A 21,330-nucleotide genomic window follows, 5' to 3' on the forward strand; every position below is an offset into this window, starting at 1 on the left:
GCAGGGTCAGAGCATTATCAATTCTCAGCATTGCCCTTTGGCTTATCTACTGTGCCCAGAGTATTCACGAAATGCCTGGCATCAGTAATAGCACACTGCAGACTTCAGGGGATTCAAATATACCCATATCTGGACGACTGCCTTATACAAGCGGACAGCCAACAGACTTTGGTAAAGGACTTAAATTATGCCATCAATCTTCTGCAGGCCTTGGGATATACAGTCAACATGCACAAATCAAGGCTTGTTCCATCCCAAAGAATAACCTTTCTGGGTGCGGATCTAGATACAACCACCCAAATGGCTTATCTCACAGAAGAAAAATAGACAACTACCGGATTACTTCAAGAATCTGACAAGACAAACTCAGCTGACTGCAAGGAAAATCCAGCAGGCCCTGGGTTACATGGCATCCTGTATTCTTTTGATTCCACAAGCAAGGCTACATATGAGAAAGCTACAGTGGTACCGAAGGAGTTTATGGACTCAGCACAGTCACAGTTTAGAAACTTTAATCCCACTCATTCCATGCCTTCAAAAGGAATTTCTGTGGTGGGCTCAGGCCAGCCAGCCCAACAGGGGGTTGCCCTTCACAAAGCCAAAAACCTCCCAAACCATTACAACCGACGCTTCAGACCTAGGTTGGGGAGCGCACATGGAGGGCAGAGGTATCCAAGGACAGTGGTCACAAAAGGAGCTACGCATGCACATAAATCAAAAAGAAATGCTAGCAGTGATACATGCAATCGAGGCCTTCAAACTCTTTCTGCATCAAGGCCACCTACTAATAAGGACAGACAACACCACAGTTATGTGGTACATAAACAAGCAAGGAGGTACCCATTCCTACCCTCTTTGCAGACTGGCAATGAAAATATGGGATCTTTCCTTGAAACTCAGTATACAGCTGCAAGCTCAGTTTGTGCCAGGGAAAGACAATACACTGGCGGACAGCTTAAGCAGAAATATCATGGATGTGCACGAATGGATGCTGCACCCAGACATCTTTCTACAGATAACACAATCTTGGGGGAGGCCGGACATAGATCTATTTGCATTCCTCCACAATCATCAACTGAAGAAATTCTGCTCAAGGACATACCACCCACAAGCATGGAAAGTGGACACCCTCTCCTTCAGCTGGAGAAATCTAACAGTGTATGCATTTCCACCTATCCCATTAATGACCAAGGTGTTACTGAAGATCAGGACAGAGCAGCCAAAAGTGATTCTGGTAGCTCCGGACTGGCCAAGACAGCACTGGTACCCACTGCTAAGGAGCATGTCACGTACGAAACCATGGCCTCTTCCTCTATGGCCACTTCTACTGACCCAGCACAGATGCAAAACTCTACATTCCAACCTGAGAACCTTGCAACTAACAGCCTGGAGAATACATTGACTCCTCAGGATAAGCTATCCCAGAGAGTGAAGGATATTATTATGGAAGCTCACCGCCCTTCCACAAGAAAGGCATATTCAGCAAAATGGAAAAGATTTCTCATTTGGAACACCACAAAGGGCCTAGATGCAACAGTGATGAGCATGGCACATATCCTGGAATATTTGGCAGAAATGTTCCACAGTGGTCTGTCTTACTCTTCCATTAAAATTCATGCTTCAGCAATTTCAGCAGAGTACAATACTGATCCACCTGTCTTCTTTCATCCTCTCCTAAGACAGTTTCTAAGAGGAATCAAAAACATCAAACCTCCTCAGAAACCACCTCTACCTGCTTGGGATCTTAACTTCGTGTTGGAAAAACTAACGCTGCCTCCATTTGAACCAGCAGCATCTGCAGATCTACAGTACCTTTCATGGAAGACTGCCTTCCTTCTGGCCATAACCTCACCAAGAAGAGTTTCGGAGTTGCAGGCCCTGATGGCAGTACAGCCATTCATTATTTTTCATCAGGACAGAGTTTCATTGAGAACTAATCCTACATTTATGCCAAAGGTGGTATCCAGGGTTTCATTAAATCAAGCCATTCACTTGCCTACCTTCTTCCCAAATCCACAAAACAAAGGGGAGAAGCTTCTGCACACCCTGGACATTCACAGACAGTTGCGCTACTACTTGGACAGAACTAAAGGTTTCAGAAAAGCTGACCAGCTGTTGGTAGCATATGCTGCTGGTACTCAAAGAAAAGCAATTTCCAAACAGACAATTTCAAAATGGATAGGAAATTGCATTCGCTTTTGCTACTCCTTTCATGGAAAGACTGTACCAGCTAACATTAGACCTCATTCCACGAGAGCCACAGCCACCTCCACAGCCTTCTTAAGAGGGGTGGCTACCAAGGACATTTTAGAAGCTGCCACATGGAGCTCCATGCATACATTTGCCAAGCATTACAATTTACCTTTATATTCCAGATCCAGAGCAGGCTTTGCTACGGCTGTCCTGCAGGGTATCTTAGCTACACCATCCTTTTCTTAGTTCCTCCACCCCAGATTGGCTATGGTATTCTACCCATATGTGATGACTGCAGATGCATCCTTGAAAGACATAGTACAGTTTTGTACCTACCATAAATGTAGATGTCCGATAGGTATGCATCTGCAGTCAGGTTTACCCTCCCTCCTTCCCCTCTGTGGTATTCTTGGGTACTTACCCCTCTAATAGCTTGCTGGGGGAATCTATTGTGGTGTATTTGTTTTTATATATATATATTATTGTGCATGTTTGGATTTTTATTGCATTTCTCCAAATTTAGCCTTCCTTAGAGGGCACCTGGCATCTGGGGCAAGAAAAACTGAGGAAGATGGCGTCGGCTGATGCTTTTATACCCCAGATGCTCTGACGTCGGGGAAAGGGCAACATCAGCCGACGCCAGACCCAGACTTTGGAATCCGGCCGACTGAAGGGCTGCCTGAGGCAGGACAAACCCATATGTGATGACTGCAGATGCATACCTATCGGACATCTACATTTTTGGTAGGTGCAAAACTGTACTTTTCTGTTCGAGACTTTTTCTGGTACCCAGAAAAGACAATACATGGCATCCTATCTTGGACATTTGTACTCTAAATACCTTTCTGTTGATTCTAAAATTCAAGATGCTGACTCTTCCGTTGCTTTTTATGCTGGGCAAAGATGCATGGTTGGCAACTCTAGACTTAAGAGGCATACCTGCACATCCCTATCAGGGAGTCTTGCAGAAGATACCTACACTTCAAAGCAGGCTGCATGCACTATCAGTTTTCTGCACTGCCCTTTGGCTTATCTACTGCGCCCAGGGTATTCACATAGTGCCTAGTTCCAGTCATTGCATTCTGCAGGCAAAGAAATATTCAGATATGTCCATACCTGGACGATTGTCTAATTCAGGCAGAAAGCCAGGACATACTTTTGAATCATCTGGCCTTTGTTCAGAGGGTACTGACTTGTATGGGGTAAACCATAAACGAAAAGAAATCACACCTGGTACCCTGTCAACAAGTTATATTCCTGGGAGCAAGCTTGAATACAACTTCCCAGATGGCTTTCCTCACGCCAGAGAAACACTCATTTGACAACCTATTTCAAACAAGTGGCCACAAAAACCCAGTTATCTGCAAGGCGCAAATACTGCAAGCCTTGTGGTTCATGGCCTCCTGCATTCTTCTAATTCCATATGCAAGGCTGCATATGAGGAAACTGCAATGGTATCTCAAAAGCCTATGGTGTCAACATTCACAGGATCTAGAAGCTATGATTCCTATCATACCTTGCCTACGCCTAGAATTCCTTTGGTGGGCAGAGGCTTGCCATCAAAACAAGGGACTACCATTCACACTACCCCCTGCCGCCCAAACCTTTAACAGACGCATCCGACTATGCATGGGGGGCTCACTTGACAGGGAATTGCATTCAGGGCAAATGGAACCCAAGTCAAATGCACCTACACAAATCAAAAGAAAATGTTAGCTGTATAGAATGCTCTGACATCCTTCAAGGACCACATTCTTCCAGGACAACTAATGGTAAAGACAGACAACACCACGGTCATGTGGAACATAAACAAGCAGGGGGGGTACACACTCTTACCCCCTCTGCAGAGTAGACATGGCATTGTGGGATACAGCCTTCGGCTACCAAGTAAATCTACAAGCTCAATTCCTGCCAGGAAACCTAAATACACTGGCAGATGGAATAAGCAGAAATCTCATGGACACACGAGTGGAAACTGGAACCAAGGATTTTCAACATGTTGACAAGCAAATGGAGGAGCCCAAATATAGACCTTTTTGCCTCTCCCCAGAACCATCAATTGGACAAATTTTGCACAAGGGTTCTCCACAAATTAGCTTGGAAAGTGGATGCTCTGTCCTTCAGCTGGAAAAATCTATCTGTTTATGCCTTTCCTCCTCTGCCTCTTCTCTCCAAGGTACTACTAAAGATCAAACAGGACAAGCCAAGGGCGAATTTAATTGCACCAGACTGGCCATGCCAACACTGGTTACCCCCTCCTGCACAGTGTGTCATGCTTGGCCCCATGGCACCTGCCTCAGACTTCCTTTCCTGTTGTCTCAGCAGGAGAACCAGATTCTGCACCCTCAGCTGCAAACCCTGAACCTAGCAGGCTGGCTAATTACCTAATCTCTCCTTTACCACCTCTCAGAAAATCAGTGATGGATATCGTTTTAGAGCCTAGGAGGCCTAGTACTAGAAAATCTTATGTTGCAAAATGGAAAAGATTTTGTACCTAGAACCAATCTCAAGAGATGAGAGCAGCAGTGCCCAATTTATCTCAGATTCTACAATATTTGACTGAGATGCTTCATAAGGGCTTGTCCTTTTCCTCCATCAAAATTCATGCCTCAGCCATTTCAGCTCATTATAGCACAGAGCCTTCCCTCTTCTCTCACCCACTGCTCAAGCAGTTCCTCAGAGGGGCCAAAAATTTAAGGCCACCGAGGAAAGCTCCAACTCCAGCCTGGGACCTTAACTTAGTCTTGGAGAAACGCACTCTTCCTCCTTTTGAGCCAGCTGCTATTGCAGATTTAAAATTTATTTCCTGGAAAACTGCTTTCCTTTGAGCAATCACTTCTGAAAGAAGGGTATCTGAGTTACAGGCCCTTATGGCAGTGGAGCCTTTCATCATCTTTCATGCGGACAGGGTGTCCCTCAGAACCAATCCCTCCTTCATGCCCAAAGTGGTATACAGTGTGGCTCTTAATCAGTCCATTCATTTGCCTACCTTCTTTCCTAACCCACAGAACAAAGGGGAACAGATACTGCACTCTTTAGATGTGCGCAGACAGCTTAGATTCTACTTGGACAGGACTAAACCCCAAAGGAAATCTGAACTGCTGGTGGCATTTGCTGCAGGGACAGAGGGGAAAGCTATTTCAAAGCAAACCATTTCAAAATGGATAGGCCACTGCATTAATTTCTGTTATAAGTACCATGGAAAACCTTTCCCACAGGGCATCAGACCCCATTCAACCAGGGCTGCATCTACCTATACAGCCTTTCTCAGGGGCGTCCCTACAAGGGGCGTCCTAGAAGCTGCTTCCTGGAGTTACATACTTTCACCAAGCATTATCATTTGCCAATTTTCTCTAAATCCAGAGCTGGTTTTGCCACTGCAGTCTTGGAGGGCTTTATAGCTGGTCCTAATTCCTCCTCCCAACCTTAGCTTTGGGAATCTACCCAAATGTAATGACTGCAACAGTGAAACACGAAAAACATTGTACAGTTGTATACACTTACCATAAGTGCAGATGTTAGAGTGTATTCACTGTTGCAGTCCTGGATACCCTCCCTCCAACCCCCTTTCTTCTTTTGGCTATACCTCTACTCTCACTTACTATGCTCAAAAAGCTTTTTGGTGTATCTGCTTTTTTTGTTGGAGATATATCTTTGTATGATAGATTTAATTTGCTTCTCATTAAGGGGGCACCTGACATCTGTGGCAAGAAAAAACTGATGTAATGGCATCAGCTGCATGTTTTATACCTCTGACGACCTGATGACATGGAAGAAGGGACAGCAACTGATGCAGGACCCAAGACTTTGTTAATCAGGCCGACTCAGGGCTACTGCAAGAGAGATAACCCAAATGTAATGACTGCAACAGTGAATACACTCAAATATCTACATTTATGGTAAGTGTACATAACTGTACTATCTGAGTTCTGTTGAAGTTCAAGGTTCTTTTTGGTTCCAAAGAACAAGGACCTCAGGCTAGTTTTGGGTTTGAGCAAGTTAAACCAAACAGGTCAAGTTCGGATGGTCATGATGCAGTCCATCTTGCCTCTTGAGGAAGGACAGGCTGTGCTTGATAGACTTCAAGTATGCATGCCTACCATTGTGTAAAGATTGAGAGGCCTTCTAGGAAGTTTGTGCATTTCCAGCTGGGAGCCAATCCTCATCAATTGAGTGCTGGCATTTGGTCTCACCACTGCCCCTATGTGTGTATCAAGTGCATGGCAGTCATAGTAGCAGCCTGACTCAGGCTGCAAAGGGTTCCAGGTCTTCTGTTACCTGAATGATTGGCTCTTAACTGCCTCTACAAGAGAACATCTGTAGTCGGGGCCAGAGACACCTTGCTCCAGCTGTGCAATGGGGATCAGTCAACTATCAAAAAGTCAGTCTTCACCCCTTGTTCTCAAGCTCTTGGGGTACATTGTGGCTGCTGTGTGCTTAGTTCCCCTGGTGAAGCACCACATGAGAGCCGTGCAGTGGGCAATTATAGAGTGCACTCTAGCATTGCACTGGTCATCTGATGGAGTTTCCCATCATGTCAACAAACGTGTTGAGATCAGATCAGGTGGTTATTCTCTTCCCCTGAATCATCACCTGTCGTCAGGGGATAGCCCCCCCCCCCCCACTCACTGGGCAAGGTCACAACAGACACCTCTCTTCTAGGGTAGATGGGGAATTTTAAATGGAGGACTGCCAAAGAGGCCTTTTCCATGACCAAGGCCAATCTTCAGATCAGTTGTCTTGGAGATGAAAGCGGTCCTCTCTGCGCTGCAGGCCTTTTGAGATGGTCTTCTCAAGAGTGTGATCCCATTTCAGTTGGAGAGTATGTCATTTGGTATCTGAGCAAGCAGGGAGGAAACCTTTCTTACTCCCCTTTGTCAGGAGACTATGAAGGTTTGGCAGTGGGCAATTTTGTCTCTGATTTCTGGTTGCAGTGCACATTCCAGAGAAATCCAATATTTTAGCAGACAAGTCTGAGCAGGAACATTCTTTTTCCTCACGAGTCGTCCCTCAGTCTAAGGGTTGCGGCTCAGATTTTTTGGCTGTGGGGCACTCCATGTTGCCACCTGTGTGCAGCAGCTGTTATATCTCAGTCCTCAGGACCATTTTCTGTATGCTTGAACCCCCTCCCCCAGGTCTCCTTTGTATGTATTCTCCGACCTCATTGATAGTTTCTTCAGAAGACCGCTCATTGCAGAGCAACTGGTAACCTTATTGCTCCTTTTCGGCCCCATCAGATGTAGTTCCCCTTTCTTTGGCCTCGTCTTGGCTGCTGGATCCAATTCCAAATCTGATTTTCTCACCCAGTGGGCCTGGATCTGCCTGATTTTCAGATGCTCAGATTAAATGCATGGTTTCTCCAGTTTTCCTGATAGCCAGAGATTCCAAGGTTTCAGAGTGGTGCATGTTTTGTCTTCTCAGAAGGTGTCTGTAGAGTATGTCCTGGTATGTTGAAGCGTATAACTTGTTGGGCTGACTCTAAAGGTTTTGGACCCTTTGTCAGCTTCTTTGGTGGTGATTCTGGACTTGCTAATTTGTTTAACTCTGGATCCAGTTACTCTGCTAAGGTACAGTTGATAGCTATTTCCAGATGTTCATCGTGCATACAGCTGCAGTCATAACAGATGGGTTTTCCTGCCATCAGGCGGGTCCTCGTTCGGCCGAATTCCAAAGTCTAGGTCCGGCGTCGGATGTTGTCGCTTCTTCCCTGACGTCAGTGCGACAGGGGTATAAAGGAACCAGCCGATGCCATTTTCTCCAGTCTTTCTTGCCGCGTGGTGCCCGAAGCAGAAGCAGTTCGCAAGTGCCGGTCGGCCAGCTCCTGAGATTATGAATATTTTTCAACCGAAGACTTCTTGAAAGCTAAGTACCCGTTGGAAACTTTTCTTGCCTCAGACCGATGTCAGACAAAGTTAATAATTGCATTTCATGTGGGAAGCAAATACCGCATAAGGATTTTCATTCCCTCTGCATTCCTTGCTTAGGTCCAGACCACGACGTCTTGGCCTGTAGTTTTTGTGCTACATTCAACAGACGCACTATTAAGCGTCGGGCGGAGTTCGCCCAACACTATTTTGGCAAAAAGTTTAATTACATTATGTCGTCGGATACTCCGACTCAAGTTTTAAGTAAAAGACGCAAAGATAAGGACCAACATACGAGGTCCGCGACTTCCACCGACACCACGCGAAAGCCGACTACAGGTGGTCCAGTTCTCAGTGAGGCGCCTACGTAGCCCCTGACTACCGGTGACATTTCATTGGCAGTGTCTTCAGTGCTCGAGGTCGCAGGCTCTTCAGCCCACACCCCGACTACTGATACCGAAGCCACTCTTGGCAGTGAATCTCAGAGTTTAGACAGGCCTGCCACCTCTCAAGGTGTCTTCAGGCCTTCATCTTCTTTTTCCATCAGGCTTTCACTAATTCCAAAGCAGCCATGCATACTAAAAGACAAGCCCCACAGGGCCCCTCTCAAGGCCCCATGCCTAAAAAGCAGATGCTCAAAATGGCTGAGGATTTGATTACTCTTATCAGGGGTTCTCAACCCCCTCCGGACAAAAGGCCCAGAGTGGAGGAAGAATCCCCTTCTTCAGACCAGGCCTCCATTATTTCAGAACATTCTGAAGACCAGGAACATTCTTACTCCCCTTTTGAAGATTCTGATGCAGAGGAGTCTATTCCCTCTGTCTCCCCCCCTGAGGATTACTCTTTTGGGGAAACCTTACATACCTTGAGGGAACACTTCCACTGGGAAGGCCAAGAGTACGACTCCAAGAAAAGGCTTAGAGATTTCCTCTTGCTCCCTCAGCACAGGCCTCTGGCTATACCTCCCGTCTTAGACATACTAGATGATGTCTATTCGGAGTCCTGCCTTAACCCAGATTCTTTACCTCCAGCTCCAGTCAACCCTGACAGGTATTACCAGGTTCCTGATTCACACCAGTTTCTATACAAAAGCCATGCGGCTGACCCAGAAACTATTTCACAGGGTCCCAAGGGAATTAAGGCCTCCACTGCTAAAAATCCATTACCTTCAGAGAGAGATACCAGAGCTTTAGAAAGGTGGGGGAAGAAGGTATACATCTCGGCCACCTTAACCATGAGGGCATTAAACTGTCAGTTCCATATGTTAAAGTACCAACAGTTTCTGTTATCACAGTTGAAAAGCAAAATGTCACAACCTGAACAACCAGACTTGAAGGAGTTGCAGGATTTGTTACATAGTGCAGAACAAGTGGGTAAACATACCTTACAATGTGGTTTTGATGCTTTAGAGGCCTCATGTAGAGTGGCTGTTACAGGATCAGTCATACGTAGACATGCTTGGCTCAGAGCAAACTTTACCAGATCATGTTAAAGCTAAATTACTGGATGCACCTCTGCAAAAAGATGTATTGTTTGGTGTTAAAGCTGAGGAGGTATTAAAGAAAATGGAGGAAAAGGCAAAATCAATGCAAACAGTGAAAGATTTCCTACAGGTACAAGCTCCACGTTTCAGTAGAAATTGGCCTTCCAAAAATTGGTCCTTTCCAGCCACGGACAGACCCCAAAGAGGTAGATACAGGCGCCCGAGGGGTAGAGGGCAATCTCAAGGATCGTTTAGAGGCAGACAATGGCAAGCAACTACACAAAGAGGTGGTGAGGATAGTTCACAGCCATTCAGAAAGCAGAACCAATGACTTTCTCCTTTGCATGCCAAGCAAGGCTCAAATGGCAGCACCTTTAGGCGGAAAACTGGCATTATTTTCAAAAAATTGGCATATTGTCACAAAAGACAAATGGATCCTAGACATTATAGACAGAGGCTACAGATTCCACTTTCACACCCTTCCAAAAATGAGAGGCATGCCAAACCTGCAACACAATCAAAGGGCAGATGCACAAAAACGAATTTCAGATCTCATGGACATGAAAGCTATTCAAGAGGTACCTGCACAAGAACACAGTCAAGGTTTTTATTCCAGGCTATTCCTGGTACCAAGAAAGGGAAAAGATTGGAGACCTATTTTGGACCTATCCATCCTAAACACATTTTTACTCGTGCCAAAATTCAAGATGCTCACATTACAGCAGCTTCTTCCCATGCTGGGCAAGGAGTCTTGACTGGTAACATTGGACCTCAAGGAGGCATACCTGCATGTCCCAATCAGACAAGATTGCAGAAGATACCTCAGATTTCTTGCAGGTTCAACCCATTATCAATTCTCTGCATTGCCCTTTGGCTTATCTACTGCGCCCAGAGTATTCACGAAATGCCTGGCATCAGTAATTGCCTTCTGCAGACTTCAAGGGATACAAATATACCCATACTTGGATGACTGCCTGATCCAAGCGGACAGCAAGCACATACTTCTGAAACACCTGGCGTATGTAATAATGTTGTTGAAATCTCTCGGATACACAGTCAACAAAAAGAAGTCAAGACTAGTACCCTCTCAAACAATAATTTTCCTAGGTGCCAGCTTGGATACAAACACCCAGATGGCCTACCTTACGCCAGAGAAACAAGGGCAACTAACTCAATACTTCAGAAAACTGGCAACTTTCACCAGGCTGACTGCAAGGAAAATCCTGCAGGCTCTGGGATTCATGGCATCTTGCATCCTACTAATCCCATGTGCAAAGCTGCATATGAGGAAACTTCAGTGGTACCTAAAAAACCTATGGTCTCAGCACAGCCACAGTTTGGAAACAATAATACCACTGATTCCATGTCTTCAAAAGGAATTTCTGTGGTGGGCTCAAGCATGCCAAAGAAACACAGGTCTACCATTCTGCAAGCCTCAAGCAAATCAAGTCATCACAACAGACGCCTCGGATTACGCCTGGGGGACGCACATGACAGATCGGTGCATTCAGGGCAAATGGTCCCAAAAAGAAAAGCACCTACACATCAATAAAAAGGAAATGCTAGCAGTAATAAATGCTATTACAGCTTTCAAAGACCTGCTGCATCCAGGCCAGCTATTGATAAGGACAAGACAACACCACAGTAATGTGGTACATAAACAGGGAGGAACCCATTCATACCCCCTATGCAGGCTAGCCATGTCTCTTTGGAACATGGCTCTGGAATTGCAAATCGAGCTTCAAGCACAGTTCCTGCCAGGCAAGGAAAACACGCTGGCAGACAACCTAAGCAGAAATATGACAGATCCACACAAATGGAAGTTGCATCCTCAAGTTTTTTCAAAGTTAATTCAAGCATGGGGAAGGCCAGACATTGATCTCTTTGCCTCCCACAGAAATCACCAATTGGCAAATTTTGCTCAAGGACCTTTCATCCACAGGCCTGGAAAGTGGACTCACTCTTTCAGTTGGATAACAATAACAGTTTATGCCTTTCCACCTCTTCCTCTGCTGCCCAAAGTTCTATTAAAAACCAGAGCAGACAGACCAAAGATGATTCTCATTGCTCCAGACTGGCCAAGACAACACTGGTACCCACTCCTGAGGAGCCTGACTCATTCCCCACCATGGATCCTGCCTCTAATGCCTCTTCTACTGACTCAGCACAACTTCAAAACTCTTCACAGTCAGCTGAAAACACTCAATCTAGCCGCATGGAAGATTCCTTAAAATCACAACAGACCCTCCTCTCCAAGGAGGTGCAGGATGTCATTTTGGAGGCTAGAAGACCTTCTACTAGAAAAGCCTACTCCGCAAAATGGAAATGGTTTTGTGCTTGGAATGAGAAAAGGGGCCAGAACCCTGGAATACTGAATTTACCTCAAATATTACAGTACCTAGCTGAGCTGCTAAGCAGAGGACTTTCATTCTCCTCCATCAAAATCCATGCCTCAGCCATTTCTGCAGAATACAACACTGATCCTCCTTTATTCTCTCACCCCCTCTTAAGACAGTTCCTCAGAGGGGCTAAGAATATAAAACCCCCAAGGAAACAACCAGTACCTGCTTGGGACCTCAATTTCATTCTAGAAAAACTTACTTTGACTCCCTTTGAGCCAGCTGCCTCAACAGAACTGCAATATTTGTCCTGGAAAACAGCCTTCCTGCTGGCTATCACCTCAGCTCGCAGGGTTTCGGAACTACAAGCCCTCATGGCTGTGCAGCCTTTCATCATTTTCCATCAGGACAGAGTATCCTTAGAACCAACCCTTCCTTTATGCCAAAGGTAGTATCCAGGGTAGCCTTGAATCAGGCTATCCACTTACCTACCTTTTACCCCAATCCTCAAAACAAAGGGGAGAGACTACTACATTCCTTGGACATTCATAGGCAGCTACATTATTATTTGGACAGAACAAAGCCTTTCAGAAAATCAGAGCAACTCTTTGTGTCCTATGCTACAGGAGCTCAAGGGAAGCATATTTCCAAACAGACAATCTCAAAATGGATAGCCCACTGCATACACTTTTGTTACTCTTTTTATGGTAAAACTGTACCTGCAGGCATTAGGTCTCACTCCACAAGGGCCACAGCCACCTCTGCAGCTTTCCTCAGGGGGGTTCCTACCAAAGATATTTTGGAAGCTGCCACTTGGAGTTCTGTACATACTTTCTCCAAGCACTATCACTTACCATTATACTCCAAATCTAGAGCAGGCTTTGCCACTGCAGTCTTGCAGGGCATCCTGGCTCCTCCTAGTTCCACATAGTGCCTACCACCCCTTTTTTAGCTTTGGTATTCTAAACCTCTGTTATGACTGCAGCTGTATGCACGATGAACATAGTACAGTTTTGTACCTACCATAAATGTAGATGTTCGAGTGCTAATACAGCTGCAGTCCAGGTTTCCCTCCGTCCTTCCCCTCTGGGACAGGCCTAATGGCTAATTCTTCCTCATACAACCTGATTGGGGTATTTTTTTATGGTGTATTTGCTTTTGCAACTACTGTTTTTTGATTATACTTCATTGCATTATTACATAAATTTATGTATTGCCTTCCTTCTGGGGGCACCTGACATCTGGGACAAGAAAAACTGAAGAAAATGGCGTTGGCTGGTTCCTTTATACCCCTGTCGCACTGACGCCAGGGAAGAAGCGACGACATCTGACGCCGGACCTAGACTTTGGAATTCGGCCGACCGAGGACCCGCCTGATGGCAGGAAAAACCCATCTGTTATGACTGCAGCTGTATTAGCACTCGAACATCTACATTTATGGTAGGTACAAAACTGTACTATTTATCACTGGCAGAGAATACATTTCCAAAGCTTTTCTCAGTGGAACTTTTTTGTTGTGTTGCCCTGTCTAGGAATCCCGTTCTTCTATGCGACTTCCTTTTATGTTTCAAGTGCTTGGTGCACCTTGGTTTGAGCCTTCCTCTCAGGTTGACTTGAAGTTGTCTCGGAAAACTGTATTTTTAGTGACTGTTACTTCTACCAAGCATGTGTGCTAGAACTTGCAGGCCTTAGTGCCTCCATATTTGGTTTTTCATAAAGACAGTGTGTCTCATTGAACTGATTCTGCTTTCACCCAAAGGTGGCAATGGAGAACAATTTAATTCAGTCAAGTTATTTGCCAGTGTTCTTTCCTGAATTTTCCAATGAGGGGGAAATATTTACTGGATTTTCATCATGTCCGTAGACAATTGAGGATCTGACGTCAATTTTCATTCATCCTGAACCTATGGATCCGGATCCAATCCTCTGATCTGACTCTGCCATTACACTAGCTCTTGGCTTCTTAACAATCTCTCAAGTTCCTTCCCTACCCATAATGCATAACCCCTATATCCCTCAGAACTCATTTGCTGTTATTGAATCTAGACGTGGCTGTCTTCAGCTCTCAGGCTTTGCAGTGAAGACAACTGTTTTCTTTATATTTTTCCTTATTTCACTCTGACAGAAATATGTTCTTATCTGCTTCCCTCCCTTATAGCAGTTATTTCTAATCATCTACCCTCTGTAAAATTATTACATCGTAGTTTTAACTTTCTCTCAAAATACTTTTTTCACTGTCCCATAAGGAGAACACATGCTAGTTACGGAGTTTCTACAGTAACCTGCTGTTACTGTGGTGGACTAAACCTGTCCACTCTATACACAGAGATTTGTTATACATTCTGTTAAATCACTTCATATGCAACATTATTGGAGCTTTAATCCCTCAAATACTAAGACCCTTCAAAAGGTCTACATTTTTAGTATTTGCCTAAGGAAGAAAAATTACTAATCTTTACAGTACTGCATGCCAGGTCTTAAAGGTGTTGGATCCAAGGGTGTTGTGATCTGTCCCTCTTTCTATTAAGCTGTTCAGATGTTAGGTTTGAGCTTCAGACTTCAAATCGGACCCTACTACTCCTATTAAATACTAGCTTTATGTGATGGTACTAGTTCATCAGATTGTTGAATAAGTTAATTATAAAAGCTAAATCTTTTAAGAACTTGTCTCCTAAGCTATCTCCTTCCCTGGCTTCAGAGTTTTCATAAATAGGTGTCATAAAGATGCAATCTCAGACTCAAATACCAACAAAAAAGCCAAAATGATGTGAACCTACTGTCAGATCTGACAATATGAGCTGGATCCCTTCTATGGCTAAATCTTCTACCTTGATAAACTTGTGTAAGACACAGTATTCACCGTCTGTCAAATCCGTCCCATTCAAAGTACCCATAGGCTTTCTAGAAAGACATAAACCAATATATTCTTCTCATTCTATAAGAAGCCTAATGGAAGATGATGTGGAAAAGCAGTGAGAAACATTCTCTCTGCGCAGAATCAGTTTTCAAACTGCAACTCACAGCTCTCTCTACTTTTATGTAGGATTCCAGGATTCTTCCCAAATTCTCTCCATACTGTGAAGATAATCTTTAGTATGAGCCATTTTTTGACAGTACTACTCTACAGATTCCATTGCACCATGCAAATCAAAATGGATGCTATACGCTTTGAAGTATTTCCCTTGCAGTAGTTTACAATAAGGGGGAATACATATTGTGTTTACAAATTATTCATAGACAGTTATATTCCTAACCGCACTATATGTATAACATGTTAGGAAGTTTGTTCAACCAATCCTATTCTTGAACAGAACAAGTTTGCAAATGTGTCAAACTTGCTCCCAGCTGTATAGTTTGACAGTTTCATTTATCTATTACAAGGAATTTCTTTCCCTACCAAAACCACAAAAGGATCATTCAGTCAGATCTATGGCTTTAGCTTTATTTTTAATCCAGAATCTCTAAGGATGATATATGTATGGCTACATCTTGACCATATCTTCATACCTTTGCCATTCATTACAATTAGATCTGAGGTCCTGGAGTAGTAAAGCCTTTTGCTCAATCTACCCAAAATATTAGTCCGCTGAAGCCACCCAAACATTCAGATAGCTAGGGAATCTGACCCATAGGTTGAGGATGAATGAAAAGTGACATCGGGCAAAGACGTTATGAACTTACCATAACGTTCCATCTGTGTTGTCCATTTTCATTCATCCTCAATTCCCTACCCACAACCCCCTTCCTTTTCTCTAATCTCTGGCATCTGGAGGAATTAGAAGCTTCAACACACCGCAGTCCGTTGTACTGAGCTCCAAATATGGCGACTTCCTCCATATTTTCATATTTGATTCAGGGAGAAATAAGATTACCTGTTCTACTTTTGGCAATGTCCTTTATATTTTACTTCATTACTGGTTATTCCTTTATGGTCTTCCTGTGAAGCTGCAAACAAGCTCTGAGGGATAATAGGGGTTGTGCATTATGGGTAGGGAAGGAGCTGAAGAATTTAAGAGACCACTAGCTAGTGTAACAGCCAAGTCGTTTCTGACGATCAGATCCAGACCCATAGGTTGAGGATGAATGAAAATGGACAACACAAATGGAACATTATGGTAAGTACATAACTTTTTTTATTTGGACAGCACCAAGTCTTTCAGGAAATCTAGTTAATTATTTGTTTCTTTTTTAAAGGCTTGGTTGGGTGCCCCAGTGTCTAGGGTTACTCTCCCCAATTGGCTGTCTGATTGTATTTCATTTGGGTGTAGTTTGAAAGAGAAGGCCTTGCCTCAAACTGAAAGATCTTTCTGCTAGTGCTCAAGTGACTTCTACAGCCTTTTTCTCAACAGCTGCTTTGGACGATTTTTGTGTTGCTTCTACTTGGGTGGGCCCTCACATATTTGTGTCCCATTTCAAATTGAATAGTCAGTCGAGGTCTAGGGCCCCCTGTGGTTCCACCATATTGGGCAATGTTGTTCCTTAGGGCCATCCTGGGTTTTACGTGGCTGGGGACTCTGTCCCACAGGTTGAACCCAGATGGAAAAGACAAAATCTGATATGAACATTACGTACTTACCATAACAATAGATCCATGTTTGTTTCCATGTGGTTCAGTCTTCCCTCCCATCTGCCCCTCCCTGCCTTGTAGGTGTGGCTCGATCATGGGACAACCAAGTTGGGAGGATTGTGCTCCTCCTCTGTTGGGGTCCTTAGTTGTTTCTTTTGGGATTAAGTGATGGAAGCTTTTGCAAAGAGGGGCAAACTCAATTTGAGGTAATCCTAGTTGGGTGGGCGATTATTGGTATAGGAGAAAGGGCTTGAGGTCTGAAGTCTGTAGGATATGGCCAGTCTCTGATCCAAGTCAAATCAAATAACCATAGGTTGAACCAGACAGAGAGAGACAACAAGGATCTATCTCTATGGTAAGCACGTAACTTTTGTTTTTTTTGTTTTTTTATACTGCTGCACAATACTTCCATGTCCATGGCCTAAACTTATTTTAAATCTCAACAGCCTACAGGAGTGTTCAGCCGACTTGGTGAGGAATTAGAAGAAGGTGGAAAAATTGTAGATAGCGACGATGATGGATCTGTCCTTCAGTATGCAGGAGTGCTAAAAAAAACTTCAACAGCTTTTAGTAAAAAGCCACCAGCATCCATGAAAACATCAAAGCATTCGTCTTCTGAAGACAAGCCAGTAGTGACAGCTATTTCACATCTCCCGAGGTTACCAAACAGCAATAAAAGCACAATTGCCAGTGAAGTGAAAACAAGAACAACTCTTAATGCTTCTGCAAAGCGAAAACAGGATAAGCCAACAGAGACTCGAGACAGTGAAGTTATTAGCACCAAGTCTGTGCCTTCTTTCAGAATAACATTCAGTAGGACACTGGGTAATGCAAAAGTGCGCAGCACTAGCGAAATGTGTGGTGCACAAATGGACAGCACAAAAAATATTAGTGTGTTTGAAAGACTTGGGAGAAAAAAACTTCAAAATGTAAGTTTATCTAGTGATAAGAAATGTACTAGCAAATGAGTTTCATATTAACTGAAGTTAAGCACTGCGTTTATAGTAAAGAGCCAGATCCGCTAAAGTGTAATTTAATGAATGTTTGAAAACCTGTATTCTTTTGCAGTAAAAAAAAGTGATTTCTGAAAACCTTTATATACCGTCTTGCTTACTAAAGTAAAAATGTTTAACAAGGAACACGCATCTTGTGTTTTTTACTTTTAAAATTTGAAGCAAGTGGAGAAAGCTAGCAGTTTCAAATCCATATCTGGTTAGTGTTTTGCATATTTTGAAAGACCTAGATAATCCTTTGGAGGGAGACTTGTGCATCAGTTAATTGCTAGAGCTATAGATGAAATTAGCTGTCCCCTGCCAGCATGATTTTTTGCTGGGTTTTTTGAGAGAGTCATCCAGTTACCCTCCTTCCAGTAATGGTCAGATTTTTTTTGGCCTGTTCAGAAATGTACCAAGAGTGATTTTTTGATTATAGAAAGCTAGTTGCTTTAACAAAAATATATTGTTTCTCTCAGTGCCACAGTATTAATGCCTGTAACTTTGGCAAGCCCCTTTTTTCCAGATAACGAGGGCTTTATATCGGATCCTTGAGGTGGTCCAGAAGAATAATCCAGGATGGTGATGTAAAGGTTGTAGTTGGTGGTTTACATTGGAGTAGATCTTTCTGAACATATCCTTTGTAATAAACTATGGTAACATTTGACTAAGTTATGAATTAGGAAATGTTTGTAATTTTTAATTTGCAGCTCATATGAGTTTTTCAGACTGTCTAGTTGATTATAAAGTTATTTAGATTTGTAGATTTCATGACTTATGGCATGTGCAGTATTTTAAGGATCTTATGTCCTTTTCATTTGTTCCTCAATGATTGGGTCTGGGATCCAACTCTCATTTCCCCATTTACCCATAATGCCCCAGTCAACCTGCTATACATCAGATCTTGTTTACTGGCATATCTCTACAGATGTGGATCTTTCTCGTAGCATTTTTTCTGGTGTTTCTTATTACTGTAAGTCAACATTCTTTACCTCTAGAACTTCCTAGCTTCCTTTTTCACCCATCTCCCTTACCTGGCATATTGATTTTCGAGATTTTTACTGTGTGGTAGTTTCTTTATTTACTTCTACCTCAGGGGAGTTGTCAGTATTTATTTTATTTATTTATTTTACATTTGTTAACCGGGCTAGTCTAACTGGATATATTTCCATTTTCAGCAGAGGCCCGGGGAGAAAAGCTCCACATATAGACAAAAGAGATGCATCATGAGCACAAATAACAGATTACAGACTGGTAGGACGTAGACAATGAACATTGTTACCAAAAAAAGAATAGGACTTTAACTTCCTAGACAATCTAAATAACATCATAATAAACATTATTACATATTTATTTTAAAACCAAGAAAAGAAAGTGTAAGCCCAAGGAAAGAGAAATGAACATTGTTACCAAAAAAAAGAATAGGACTTTAACTTCCTAGACAATCTAAATAACATCATATTAAACATTATTACATATTTTAACACCAAGAAGAGAAAGTGTAAGACCAAGAAAAGAGAAACAACAATGGAAAGAGAGAGCAGATTTATAAAAGATATATACTTACTGGAAAAGAGTCATAGCCATAAGGAGGAAAGATATAGGGGAGAAGTCTGTATAGGTGGAGAAAGAAAGCTAAGGGAGAAAGCAGGAGGCACAAAAGAATAGGGAGAGAAAGGATTGTTTGTACTTTTTCCTACTTCGTTTTCTCTTCCTTCCTCTTTCCTACCCTTTAGAGGGTATTTTTTTTTGCCTACCATTGTTGTTCGTTCCAAAAAAAACTGTCCTATTCCTTTTTGTTAAGAATCATTCTCAGCCCTTTAGCTAAGATCAGTATAATCATGACTGAGAAACCAACTGATTTAAAAAAAAATGCACTTCCAGTGGGCATAAGATCCCTAACTCTGCCCACAGGGAATTGGTCTACTGCCTCGAAGCTTCTCATCTGAACACAGACTGCTCCATTTACACAGCCTTGAATTCCAGAGCCCTTGGCGACCCTAAAAATAAGTTTTAAAGGGATTGCTGCCACCACCACTTTCTGCACCAGGGGATCAAAACAGCTTTGGAGGCAAATGACTCGTGTAAGTGGTCTCCAGCCTGCTCCCCAAAGACTACTACATCTTTGGAGGCACCTCAAAAGGTTCAAAAGAAATTGGATTTGACAACTTCTGTTCTGAAGCATAAGCAGTTGGATTCCGCATCCTCTGGTCTGATAACTATTAATACAAAGTCTCCAAGAACCCAAACCCCAGGGTTCACTGTAGAGCCTGTTTCTCCTCAGCTCCATTCTACTTTCCTCCAAGGGACCACAAGGCAAGAGGCTCAGCCCCAGTCCAGCTCTTCCTCCATCAAGTCCTCCAGGAGCATTTCAGCAACTGAAGTGGATAGGATGATAAGGAAGTTCCTCATAGCTCAGATTCCCTCCAGTGTTTCCCATTGGCTCCCTTCTACTTCTCATGCAGTGATCTCTCCTTCTTTGATCCAGCCATTTCAGAGCCCTCGGTTCCAAGAGACCCGAGAGTGTCGACATCAGATCCAAAGACAGATCTTCAGTTCAGACGGTCTCCCTGACTTCAGCTCCAATTCCTTTGGACCAGGAGAAGTCTTGGAGCTGAAGCATTGGCGCCAGATCCGGGAGGGCTAGTTTCCATTCTGAGGTTGTTGAAGCTGTCTCTGGTCCTTGTAGCTTTGGTATTGAATAGCTCAGGTCTGACTCTGCCTTCAAGCCATGGGTCTGGGCAGGGTTGAGGCATGGTGGCATATCCAGCTTCAGTTCCAGTGTGAGCAGCTACAGCATCTGCCATTCCTTCTGTCTTTGAGGTAGTGGAGAGGGTATTCTCTGAGACATTCGACTACTCTATCCTCTTCAGATCCTACAGCCCTGCCTCCATCGGGTCTAAGCTCTGATTCTCTCAGGCCTATTTCACTGAGACAGCTGGCCCTGTCAAGCATCCAGTCAGTCCCCCTCGAGGACTTCCCTCTCTTTGGATACCTGTCCAGATTGTCCCACTGAGGAGCTTCCCCGAAAAAACTTGTAAGAGGAGACATTTAGAATGCCCTCAGGAGTTTTTCACCAAAGACATTTACTTCAGTGAAGGGGAGGGGGTCCTCCAGATCTCCATTGGATGCTATCTCCTTCTGAGACATCTTAGAGATTCCCAGGCAAAAGGGTGGATGGTCCTGTGATACTCCCTCCCAAGAGGAGTCAATGTTCCTGGAAGTTTTTGGGTCTGGCCCATCTACGTATTGTGTGACTCCCTTGGCAGATGAGCTTTATAGATCAAGTCTTCCTCCGGGTGTGGAAGAAACTGGATACTGTAGAATTCCATGAAAATAGAACCCAACGACGTACAATGAAGCTCCCAGACAGTCAAATGAATGTCTCTGATGCACCACGAAGCTGGTCTGTATAAATGCTCACAAACCGTTGAATTGTCACACTTTTTTATTAATCAAACCACAATGAACGTTAAACACATACGTTTTCATTTAAAAACTTCATCAGATGTCGACTTTCTCTCAGGATACCTACAGGGCTTCATGAGCATGTCTTGCTTCACACTTATTTTGGCAGAAAGTTCAATTACACCATGCCGTCAGAACTTCCGACAACTGGAATACATAAAAAGCACAAGGACAGTCATCCGAGGCTCAAAACTGACAACAAGGCCTCTTCTAGGCCGGTCGCCGGTACTCCTGTTTTCAGCGAGGCGCCTACACAGCCCCTGACAACCACTTCCACAGAACTGCCTCCGACTCCCACGTGGAGCTGGCTGGGCCTTCGGATGATCTAGATTTTCAGCTTACCGAAACTAACCCTTCAGAGGGAACCGAAGTAGCTGAGCAAATCCACAGCTTCAGAGGGTGTTTTCAGACCTACCCAGTTAAC

General features: G+C 43.7%; 1 protein-coding gene across 3 annotated transcripts in view; it reads left to right on the forward strand.

The window, feature by feature from the left end:
• The window catches only part of CCHR1.PART0H19orf47 (chromosome chr1.part0 C19orf47 homolog), a 1,064,431-nt gene extending 1,046,846 nt beyond the window's left edge, over positions 1-17,585 (forward strand). For all 3 annotated transcript variants that reach the window (XM_044081485.1, XM_044081402.1, XM_044081316.1), the window contains one exon: positions 16,893-17,585. In XM_044081485.1, coding sequence (XP_043937420.1) covers positions 16,893-17,414 — 522 coding nt within the window. In that variant the 3' untranslated portion in view covers positions 17,415-17,585. The remainder of the gene's footprint in view (positions 1-16,892) is intronic.
• Positions 17,586-21,330: the final 3,745 nt, after the last annotated feature.

This window comes from Protopterus annectens, chromosome 1.part0 (assembly GCF_019279795.1).
Source record: "Protopterus annectens isolate FY-2018-M chromosome 1.part0, PAN1.0, whole genome shotgun sequence".
NCBI classification, from domain to species: domain Eukaryota; kingdom Metazoa; phylum Chordata; order Ceratodontiformes; family Protopteridae; genus Protopterus; species Protopterus annectens.